Source organism: Bufo gargarizans, chromosome 3 (assembly GCF_014858855.1).
Source record: "Bufo gargarizans isolate SCDJY-AF-19 chromosome 3, ASM1485885v1, whole genome shotgun sequence".
Taxonomy (NCBI): Eukaryota; Metazoa; Chordata; class Amphibia; order Anura; family Bufonidae; genus Bufo; species Bufo gargarizans.
This window is the reverse complement of record NC_058082.1, coordinates 317,342,995-317,355,434: the sequence shown is the minus strand read 5'-3', so window position 1 is coordinate 317,355,434 and position 12,440 is coordinate 317,342,995. Positions and strand designations below refer to the sequence as shown.

General features: G+C 45.3%; 1 protein-coding gene across 2 annotated transcripts in view; it reads left to right on the top strand.

Moving 5' to 3' along the window:
• LOC122931929 overlaps positions 1-12,440 on the top strand; it is a 79,749-nt gene that overhangs the window by 52,499 nt on the left and 14,810 nt on the right. For both annotated transcript variants that reach the window (XM_044286019.1, XM_044286017.1), the window contains exons 5-7: positions 6,069-6,170; positions 10,541-10,685; positions 12,309-12,403. In XM_044286019.1, coding sequence (XP_044141954.1) covers positions 6,069-6,170; positions 10,541-10,685; positions 12,309-12,403 — 342 coding nt within the window. The remainder of the gene's footprint in view (positions 1-6,068; positions 6,171-10,540; positions 10,686-12,308; positions 12,404-12,440) is intronic.

The window sequence follows — 12,440 nt, the reverse complement described above, 5'->3', positions numbered from 1 at the left end:
AAGCAGCGTGTGTTACAGTTTATTTTCAAGTTAGATAAATATCGTGTTCAGGGCCCCTTCACAGCCGCTAGAGTGATCTAATTTTACTGTCTGCTAAAAGTCTCCTGGTCTGGGATTCGAACCCACAACCTCCAATCTATAAGTGAATCAGTGGCAAAGCATTTACCCTCACAGCCATAAAGGCTGCATTACAACTGACTGTAAAAAAAAAAAAAAAATACATCTATACACATGACAGCTGCCCAAACACACCTAGCACTGCTATATCTGTATATGACAGCTGTCCCTGCACATTCAGCTCTGCTACATCTCTATATATGAACAGCTGCCATGTGTATAGATGTACACTTAGCCAGCTATAACAGTAGAAGTCTCATATTTTTTCACTCAGCCTCAAGGCAGCTCTTATGGTCTAGTGGATAGCTGCTCTGCCTCTGAAGCAGAAGGTCCTGGGTTCGAATCCCAGCAGACTCTTTTCTGAAATACAAGCACTGACTCCATATAAGGGCATACAGGGCGGGACAGAATACAAGGCGGGACACAGGAAGAGGCTGCATCGCATCGCTGACATGGAGGTAAGTAGAAGTGTTTATTATTTTTTTTTTAATACCCGACTGTTACTGCCATGGGGGAGCGGAAGGCACCTGATACTGGCACATGGGGGGAGGGGGGTTGGCACCTGGGGGGGGGGTTGGCACCTGATACTGGCACATGGGAGTGGGGTTGGCACCTGATACTGGCATGGGGGGGGAGGGAGAGAGGCACCTGATACTGGCATTGGGGGGGGGGGAGGGAGAGAGGCACTTGATACTGGCACTTTTTTTGTGGTGGTGGTGGGGGGGGGGGGGGAGATGGCACTATGATACTGGGACATAGGGGGGGGGGGAGGCACCTGATACTGGCACCTGGAGGGGAGAGGGGGGGTTGGCACTTGATACTGGCACATGGGGGGGGGCACCTGATACTGGCACATAGGGAGGGGGGAGGGAGAGAGGCACTTGATATTGGCACTTTTTAGTGGGGGGGGGGGGGAGATGGCACTATGATACTGGGACATGGGGAGGAGAGAGGCACTTGATACTGGCACATGGGGGGTGGGAAGGAGAGAGGCACTTGATACTGGCACATGGGGGGAGATGGCACTATGATACTGGGACATGTGGGGGGGGAGAGGCACTTGATACTGGCACATGATAGGGGCACTTACTGGCACATTATTGGGGGGCATTATGGGGGACACTAGGCCGGCAGCCTATCAGAGGCCGGACACTGAGCGGCATCTACTGGGGCACTATATATGGGGCATTTTATACTGGTACATTTTGGGGGGGCACTAGCAGGAAGGGGGGAGAGGAGCACTATGGGGGAAGTTACTGGGGGCACTATATAGGGGTATTTTATACTGGCACATTTTTTGGGGCACTATGGGGACATTAGCTCAACTGGGGGCATTACAAGGGGGTATTTTTTGCACTGTCACATTATAAGGAGAATTATTACTACTGGGGGGGGGGGCATTATGGTGGGTTTTATTACTGCCCCATGGTATGACCCCCTAGTAGCGGCACCAGCCTCTCCCTGCTCTGCTATCCCTCTGCCCCTTCTCCAAATCCTTATTATAAAATCTTTCTCATTAGGATAAAACACAACATCAGCTCCGCCGAGCCCCCGGCCAAAGTGTGGAAGTGGTGTCCGAGATCCCCAAGGACCAAGCCATGTAACTGTAAGTGTTCATGTGGAGTATGTTTATGTTATACACATATAGCCTACACTGTGCCACACAATATACAGTATACCGCTACACTGTGCCACACAATATACAGTATACCTCTATACTGTGCCTCACAATGTACAGTATACCGCTACACTGTGCCCCACAATATACAGTATACCGCTACACTGTGCCACACAATATACAGTATACCTCTACACTGTGCCTCACAATATACCGCTACACTGTGCCACACAATATACAGTATACCGCTACACTGTGCCTCACAATATACCTCAACACTGTGCCACACAATATACAGTATACTGCTACACTGTGCCTCACAATATACCTCTACACTGTGCCACACAATATACAGTATACCGCTACACTGTGCCACACAATATACAGTATACCTCTATACTGTGCCACACAATATACAGTATACCGCTACACTGTGCCACACAATATACAGTATACCGCTACACTGTGCTACACAATATATAGTATACCTCTACACTGTGCCACACAATATACAGTATACCGCTACACTGTGCCAAAGGAGTGGGGTTTACACAGGAGGAGGGAGGTGCGAAGCGCGCTGAGGGGGGCCCTTACAAATATTTGCTGTGGGGCCCAGTCACTTCTAGTTACGCCCCTGCCTTTAAGTATGGCCGTCTGCTGTCCTTTGACTTTAAGACACATTAAAAATCCCCTTGAATACTTGCTGTAGCAGCTTGTCACTGGTCACCCCGGAGGAGTGAGCTGTAGAAGTGGACTTCTCACCTCTGGGCTGAATCTTGTTGCTTTAACCCTGGGCTTCGGAGCCAACAGGGAGAGAGCAGAGAGGCAGGAGGCCTCCCCCCAGCAGGTAGCTACATCTTGGCTGCTCTCTGACTAAACTAGTCTAAACTGCATAACTTGGGCCTGAGCTAAGCTATATATACACTGTAACACTGCCCCATCTAGTGGAGAAACTAGTGTAGTGCACCCTAACTAGGCCTGTGTAAAGGATCTTACATGTAAAAATCACATGACATTGACAGTGACATGGGAGAATATGACATGAGATGAAGTACAGCATACAGGCATAATATATGGCAAATAAATAACAATAAAACTAGTTTGCGGTGCCCACAATCACGTAGTGGGATACTGCAATCAGACCTCAAGTCATCCCCCAATCTTCATCAGACCCCCAGTCTTCATCGACCCCAGTGTTGCACTGCGACCTGGCGTCGCACGGCATCGGGTCATAGTGCACTACTTCCTGATGCTGTACACAGTCAGAACACAGTGCAGCACGGCACCCAGCGAGCAGTGAGTACAACCAAGACCAGGAGCACTATATTCACTGCTCTCCAATCCTATTCTGAACTCATGTTGTATTCGCTTCATAAGATGGACTGTCACACACACACACACACTTTTGGGGAAAAGGTGCATCCATTGGAGTGAAAAATACTGTATATTTATAATATAATATATTATATTAGAATTTTAACACCACATTTGCTATCCACCTGTCCAGTGGAATAGACCCAGTCATGATAGAATCTGTAAATATCAGAAACAGAGTTCCATTTGCCAGACCCAGTAATTTGTGTTAGACCTTTGTTGGTTGTACTACACTTCTTCCTGGGTTCAAAGGGTGACATTTAAAGGAGTTGTGCAAGAATGGGGGGGTTGGCAAAAAGTTTGGTGCCAGAGCCAAGAAGCAAGTAAGATTACCTATACGGGTCTGGCCAAGTTGGGGAATGGCGGGGAGGGGGAAGCAGGTTTGGGGGATTTTTCCCAAACCCTCCATTCTTGCACAACCCCTTTAGCGCAGAATTTATTAATACCAATACAGATATTCCTAATACTGTTATTAGTCTTTAGAAGAAGGTATTTAATACATTGTCCTTTTTCCTTTTGCCTCTTCCACCCTTACGCCCAGATTAATTTTGAGGGGGATAACATGTTCAGTTTTATTTTTTAAAATTATTTATATCATTGAAGAATAATTTTGGATGAGTTTTACTTTATTTGGCAAAGCTTCTGCATTCGTTTCAGTCTTTGAAGCCTTTGTTTTTTACATAATTTTTTTCTTTATAATTTATTAATGCCTCTTTGCTGCCTTCTTGTTTTAGCAGTTTTTGCACTTTCTTTTTTATTATTTATTTGCTACTCTTACAGTTTTATTTAACTATTTATGCTTTCTCCATGTATATTCTCATAAGGTATATGTATTTCACACGAGTTATAGTTTTAAAAATTGTCTCATTTAGCTTGTGTACTTTTATTTTTGAGAACATCCCGGTTTATGCCTTTTAGGTCTTCTCTGAGCTGGTATAAATTGGCTTTCCTTACCTCAAAAGGATTGTCCAGCCATTAATATTGATGACGTATCGTCAGGATAGGCTATATATATATGGTTGGCGGGACTCTGACCCCTGGCACCCCCACCAATTAGCTGCTTGAAGAGGAGGTGGCATTTTCCTGAGGACAGAAGCTATTTGAAGGGGGTTTACGTGGCCCAATGTTCAGGCCGATTAGCCGTAATGAACATTCGTATGAACGTTCTTTCGAAATCTGCCCATGAAAAGGTGAAGCAGATCACCCAATGAATGAGCGAAATGCTTGTTCTTCGGATGAAATGACTGTTGGTGCAGACACCTCAATCATCATTTCTGGGCAACAGATTGTGCAGTCTTAACAGCACTCCCCAGAAACAATGAATCTGTATGGGGACGAGCTATGGCAATATCCATCACTCAGCCCCATACAATGGAAGTGATCGCTGCATGTAAATCACCTCCACCGATGAGAAGTTAATTGTCGGGAACACTTTCTTCCCAACCAATCACCTTCTTCCCAACAATCACCTGCTCCATCTGGCCATGTAAACCAGCTTTAGTCCCAGGTCACTATCTGCTCTCATTACCCCTACTATACTGTATTTACATCGACCGATCCCTAGTTTAAACATTCCTCCAACCTTCTAGCCATCTTCTTCCCAAGTACAGCTCCCTATTGAGATACAGCCCAGTTGTAGAGTGCATGAGGCATTAGTATACATTTCGATCAAAAAGCATAAGCCCACTCACCACGACAAGGTTGCCTCCTCGAGTGGGAACCTACTCTAATTTGGCGCTGTACCACGTAGCGACCACCGACGCCGCAGCACTGCGCCAGCAGGCGGCGGAACCCACCAGTCAAACAGCACCCCTGCTGCTTGGCAATGCCACCCAGGCACTGGGCCCCACCAACCCACCAGCACTGTACCGTAGCACCAATGACTACCATGCAGCACCGCGCCATATGAACAGTTGTCAAAGCTCACCTTTGCATATGCTCTCAGGAACTCCAACTGAGAACTGGTAGGAATTTATTAACCATTATGCAGTCTCCTGCTAATTAAAATCACCTGGGCCAAATAGGAGGAGTGCTGATACCAGGGCAAAAAACTGAGAAAAATATATTGAAATATATGAAAAAATATATATATATCTTGACATGACAATATTTTTTGGGCCTTTGAAGCAGCTGATTGACATTACACCCAGATTCATCTCAAGAGGCAACTCTCCCACGAATGTAAAGTGTTGCTTGAAAGTTTATGAACCCTTGAGAATTTTCTATATTTCTGCATAAGTTTGACCTAAAACGACATCAGATTTTGAAATCTTAGACTTGGCCATTTATTTATTGAGGAAAATGATCCATATTGCATGTCGGTGAGTGACAAAAGTATGTGAACCTTTAGGATTAGCAGAAAATTTGACAGCAAAAGTCAGATTTTTATATATTTTTTTCAATCAATGGGAAGGCAATCAAGTGGAGTGAGCGACCTCAGAAATGTATTTGGTTGTACCATGATAAGCGTCCACGAACGTGTTGTGCAGATCAGACTTTGATAGATCCTTGTTATAGTTTTAGGTCAAATACTGTATAAATATATAAAATATATAACATTCAGAAGTGTTCACAAACTTCCAAGCATTACTGTATGTTGCATGCAGATTATTACTAGTCAGATGAATAACTACATTTATGAACATTTATTGAACCTCATTTGCCAAGTGGATGCCCTCACAGTCAGTATGTTCCGGTCAGCTTGCTATTTATGAACATCTTCCATAGACTATACAGCTTTATGTCTTCTGCAAAAACAGTGCTATTAATTCAGTGAATGGCTGCAGCAGTCAAGTGTGGTACACAGGACGTCATCATTGCAGCCAAGAACATGATCAACTCTGAAACTCCCTTGAGTTACAGAAATATCTTCATTTACTGCAGCACTTATGAGAAATATCATATTTCTTATGATGTCATGTAAATATCTAATACATTTCATTTATCAATATTATCACAGGGAGCACCTTGTAACTTTTTTAACTGCATGGGAGAAAAATGTTACGAAAACGACTCAGTATCCAAAGGTTCTGGCAATGCCACATGCCCGACTTACTGTGCGGTAAGTGACCTTTTTTTCCAGAAGTCTAGGTGAGCCCCTTCCTGCTCTGTGTACAGCTGAATGGGAAGGTCCTTAATGCACAGCACTGTTTATGTAATAGTATCTAAGTGGTTGACAGAGACAGGAAGCTTCATCTGGATTGTACCCCATCGGGTCCCTCTTGCAAAATGATACCCTGCTGCCAATGGCTGCCCCGGCAGCCAGAAGCTAAATGCTGGCCCAAGTGAACAGACAGTTATCAGGAAGGGACAAATCCTTCCCGGTAACTGCCTGCTCCTCAGTTCTACATGCAGCAATCACCTCCACTGTATGGGGATGAGTGATGGCTACTGCTATAGCTTGTCCTCATACAGATTCATCGTTTCTGGGAGGCATCCTAATCTGCGTTATCTTTACACAGACATATTATCAGGAGAGAGCGTTTTTTCATGACCATTCCCTCCAGTTAATTGGCCTGATTATCGGGCCGTGTAAATCCAACATAATAATGGGCCAAATCTGCCATCTACAGAAGCCAATTAGGCTAATTAGTGTAATATGGACAGGAATAATGCACTGAAAAATAGTAGTTTTGCAGTGTATTATACCAGCCATCAGAACTAGTGTGTCCAAGTGGTAAAAAAACAAAAAGAAAAGAAAAAAGGCTTAAAAAATTTAAAATTTCAAGTATAATATTGCCTTTTTTCAATAATAAAAGAAATGAAAAAAAATAAAATTTGAAAATAGGAATTAGACTTACCGGTAACTCACTTTCCAGAGATTCCCTCATGACAGCACAACAGGAGGATGCTCCCCTTTGACCTTCTTGGGACAGGAAACAGAAAGGTTAAAAAAGGTCCTTCCCACCTCCACTCACCAGTGTTTTTCCAGATTACTACACCAGGATGGATGCAGCTGATTCATTAAAATTATCAGAAAATGTTATATACAATATTTATATAGTAGTTAGTAAGGGAGGGAATGTACGGGTGCTGTCATGAGGGAATCTCTGGAAAGTCTAATTCCTATTTTCCAGTTCATCCCTCATGACAGCACAACAGGAGACGTACCAAATTATAATTTAGGGGGGGGGGGGGACCAAGTCTAAGGACAACATATCTCAGATTTTTAGCATTGGATGAAAATACAATTTCATAGAATCAGGAACAAACTTAAAACAGAAACTTTTTGATTCTGCCAGAAAACGAAATCTTGATGACAGAATTTGTGAACCCAGTCGTAACTCTGAAATGCCTCTTCATCTGCATCCTTGATCAACAGACCTACCTCTGTTTATAGGCTTATTTAGAGAAAAAATAAATTATCTTATTAGACATTGGTCATAAAAAGGATGCCCTTTACCTCTAAGCCTAGTCTATATAGTAAGTACCATTGCGTAAAAGCGACTCGCTCTAAAACCAGATAAAATATTGTTATAATCTGAAAAACAACTAACTCCGGATGTCTACAAGGTATATGTAAGAAACAGAGCCAAGCTGACAGCACTGGCACAAGGAAGACATGGACATCAACGATGAGGTAACCTGTACCATTAACTTCATACCGGTCCAGGACAAGCTTGGGATCCCGTACCAGGAGGTGTTGGTATGAACTCAAGGAAGAAGAAGAAGTACTCTCCCGACGAAACCAAGCCAACTGAGAACCCACCTGCCCACATAGCTTCAAGGTCAGAAGCAGTCTTAAAGGGGTTGTCCGGGTTCAGAGCTGAACCCGGACATACCCTTATTTTCACCCCGGCAGCCCCCCTGAGCCTAGCATCGGAGCATCTCATGCTCCGATGCGCTCCAGTGCCCTGCGCTAGATCGCGCAGGGCACAGGCTCTTTTGTTTTTAATAACACACTGCCGGGCGGAAACTTCCGCCCAGCAGTGTGTTCGGTGACGTCACCGGCTCTGAGGGGCGGGCTTTAGCTCTGCCCTAGCCGTTTTACTGGCTAGGGCAGAGCCAAATCCCGCCCATCAGTGCCGGTGACGTCACCGGGGTTCCTGTCAGCCCCATGGAGAGCCCGATACGTCACCGGAACTCTGAAAAATGCCTTTGCCCTGTGTGATTTAGCGCAGGGCAAAGGAGAGCATCGGAGCATGAACTGCTCCGATGCTCATGTCAGGGGGGCTGCTGGGGTGAAAATGGAGGGCTGTCCAGGTTCAGCTCTGAACCTGGACAACCCCTTTAAGGGTTCAACAAGATCTTTACATGTCACCAGCCAGGAGACACAGGGGCTGAGGAGTGGCAAAAGGTTACAGGACCTGTGCAGCGTACATAGCTGCAGCTATATGTGTGAGCATGGCTGTGAGTGTGAATGTGGACAGAGGAATGCGCAGCTCCCTGGGTTGGCTTGCAGTGAGGAGAGTCTCCTTACCAGAGGCGACAGATGTGCCCTTGACGTTATGGGTATTAGGTGCAATGAAGGCTGGTTCCCTAATGTTTGTGACATCAGCGCCTTTAGGTGCAAATAGATAGAATAAGATAGAGAAGAGCTTAGTTGGGCATAAGTTGACATTTACTGAAAATCATTTGTTTTGAGGTAGATATACCAATTTATTACCTTAGAAGGGATAACTATAGTCCATACAAGACGAATGGTGCTGTCTCCCAGTATAATCGGTCTGGGTAGGATCTTTACTAAATTTCAGAGCTCTGGTCACAATAATGTTCCTTTAACTTCAGACTGACCCATACTATCTCCAGGTGAAGAGTATACTATACCCTATAAATCACATGGACGGTACCCATATATGATTGCACTCCTTGAATTACATACGATTTCTATTAAAATTGTCCATGGAAGAATGTGGCTCCAAATACAGCTTTGTGTTAAACTGTAGATCGTGAATAGGCACTGTAAGCTACTCCACTCACCTAATGATAGTAGAGTGCATAGAATGAACTACCACTCATCTCCACTAGGCTTTCCTTAATCTTTCTGTCACACTGGGTCCTTATCTGAGATCTTCACCTTAGGAACCTTTTAGCTTTAACTTAACTTCCTGTTTCCTAGCCTGTTACTTTTATGTGTCAGGGCACCAGTAGGAGGCAAGTGTCAGCCGGCCACTGCCCTTAGGTAAGTGTCAGCCGGCCACTGCCCATAGGTAAGTGTCAGCCGGCCACTGCCCGTAGGTAAGTGTCAGCCAGCCACTGCCCGTAGGTAAGTGTCAGCCAGCCACTGCCCGTAGGTAAGTGTCAGCCAGCCACTGCCCGTAGGTAAGTGTCAGCCGGCCACTGCCTGGAGGCAGAAAGTGTCAGCAGTCCATACGCAGAGGCAGCAAGTGTCAGCAGGCCATGCACAAAGGCAGCAAGTCTCAGCAGGCCATTCACAGAGGTGGCAAGTGTCAGCAGGCCATGCGCGGAGGTGGCAAGTGTTAGAAGGCCGTGCACGGAGGCGGCAAGTGTCAGCAGGCCATGCGCGGAGGCGGCAAGTGCCAGAAGGCCATGTGCGGAGGCGGCAAGTGTCATCAGGCCATGCGCGGAGGCGGCAGGTGTCAGCAGGCCATTCGCGGAGGTGGCAGGTGTCAGCAGGCCATTTGCGGAGGCAGCAGGTGGCAGCAGACCATTCGTGCAGGCAGCAGGTGGCAGCAGGCCATGCGCGGAGGCGGCAGGTGGCAGCAGGCCAGGCACAGAGGCAGGTGGCAGCAGGCCAGGCACAGAGGCAAGTGGCAGCAGAGGTACCTAGCACGACCACTTATAGGGTAGGAAGGATGAGGATGAATCCAGGCCATTAGAGAACCCAACTTTAGGCTCGAACTCCACAGAGGCAGGCAGCAAGCCATGCACCGCCAGGTGGGTTCCAGGCTGCTAAGGGACCTCTACCCCGAGAGGTTTTAGCAAGGCTATTCGAGACCTGGAAGGGGAGGCCCGACACCACCCGATCCTAGTGCCAGTCTTAGACCCTAAAAGTTCTTGTAAAATCTCTTCAACCCTAGAGCAGGGAACCTCTCTGCATCCTTTCAGGAATAGGACAGGAAGAACACTGGTGAGTGGAGGTGGGAGGGACCTTTTTAACCTCTGTTTCCTGTCCCAAGAACGTCAAAGGGGAGCACCCTCCTGTTGCGCTGTCCTGAGGGATGAACTGGAAATGGAAAATATATTACAGATAATTGATACAGCCAAGGCTATAACTAAACTATAAAATAAACACACTACTGGGGAGTGCCACTAAACAAAATGTAAAAAGAAAACAATGTCAAATTCCTATTTTAGTCACCTTGCATCACAAAATAATGAGACAGATGTCTATGTTTTTTCAAAAGATCTGTAAGATTGGAAACTCCTAAAGAAGCCATCACTGCAGTTGTATTATCCCTACCTGGTCTACATAAGTATCTGAGTGGTTTCTTGTAACATATAAGAACTGTACCTTTCTTCTCGTTCCAGATGCTTCGTCACAACAGTTCCTTTTATGAGTCTAAGTGTGATGAACATTGCAAACATCACCTGTGTAATGATTCAGCACAAGAAGGATGTACTGTGCGCTGCTGTAATTCATCAGGATGCTCATCAAGTAACTCTGATAATAATGGTGGGCAGCACTAGAGTAATATAAACATAAAAGAGAAGGGGTGCTCCCTTTTTTAGAACTGCCATAAGCAGGGAAAAGTCGCAGATTTAGCCGCAAATTCTCTTTGCGACCGAATCTGTGACAGATGTGTGTCAAAAATTGGCGTATTATTATCTAATAATAAATGACCCCCTAATTCACATATAAATACATATTAGGTGTATTCATATGTACAGTGCCTTGAAAAAGTATTCATACCCCTTGAACTTTTCCACATGAACCCACCAAACTTAAAGGGGTTGTCTCATCATAGACAATGGGGGCAAATCGCTAGGATATTCCCCCATTGTCTTATATGTGGGACCCGCACCTATATCGAGAACAGAGCCCCGCAAGGTGCTGGCTGGGGGACTCCGGTCTGGCCACCACCAAGCCGGCTCCCCATAAAAGTGAATGGGAGCATACCGCGCATGCGCGGCCCCTCCTCCTATTCATTTCTATGGGGCCGACGGAAATAGCGAGCCAGTGCTCGGCTATTCCTTAAAAAATGAATGGAGGGCGGCTGCGCATTCATTTAGGCCAAAAAGTTATCTGACCAGAGCACCATCTTCCACATGTTTGCTGTGTCCCCCAAATGGCTTAAGGCAAACTGCAAACGGGACTTCTTATGGCTTGCTTTCAAAAATGGCATTCTTCTTGCCACTCTTCCATAAGGTCTCATGCACAGGGCTGTATTTTTTGACCACATATGATCCACATTTTTTGCGGTTCGGATGTGGATCCATTCACTTCAATGTGGCTGCAAAAAATGCGGACAGCACTCCGTGTGCTGTCCACATCAGTATGTCCGTTCCACGGCACCTGCACTTTTTGAGGGTAATTTTATATATCAAGTATTTGTTCCAGGTTTTCACTTGCAGAATCCACACTGATATTCCTTAACAAAGTAGTGTACAATGCAAGTGAATGGGGTTTTAACAAAGCAAATAAGCATATCAAATGAGCCATGGATTCAAGGCCCCATATGTTGCAGAATTGCTAAGGCGTTTCACTGCGGATTACATTCATTTCCGGAAATCCAAACCTTATGCAGCACAAACAGATTTTATTGCAGATTTTGGTCTGGAGTCACTTACAGAAATGTTACTAAAGGTGTGAACCCACCCAACAGTTACTAGCAAGCAACGCTCCCAGCCACTTACTATGCAGGGAACTGCAAAACCACCTGTTCACTAATGGGTCCAGGAGTACCGCTGTGAAGGAGAAAAGTCAAAGATCCTTCGTTTCTTGATTTTCCAGCTCTGTAGGGGGCCCAGAGGATGCCCCCACCAATCAAAAATCAATAAATGAATGATCAAGGTGCTATGGAGTGGTATCAAATTAAGAATTAAGCCATCAAAAAACTTGGGTTCTCGCTAGTCACATCACCCCTAATACTGAAAATTATATTTTATTCAGTATGCAGTTGGTGCTGCCCCCTCCTAGTATGTTATGCCAACACATTGGCATCTTCAGTATATACAGGACACTTAGACCCCATTCACACATCCTTATTAAAAATCATCCGTACAATTTTTTGCATGAATAGTGCAGAACTTATTGTCAATGGTTAAGTCTTACACATTACTTTTTATTATCTTATAGGCACCCTTCAAAATGGTACAGCTATGCCAAGCACAGTGGGTATGAGTACGAATGCTCCTACCACACCCACTACTACAGCAAACATAGTATACAGTGTAAGTATTAAAGGGGTTGCGTCATCTATGCACGCAA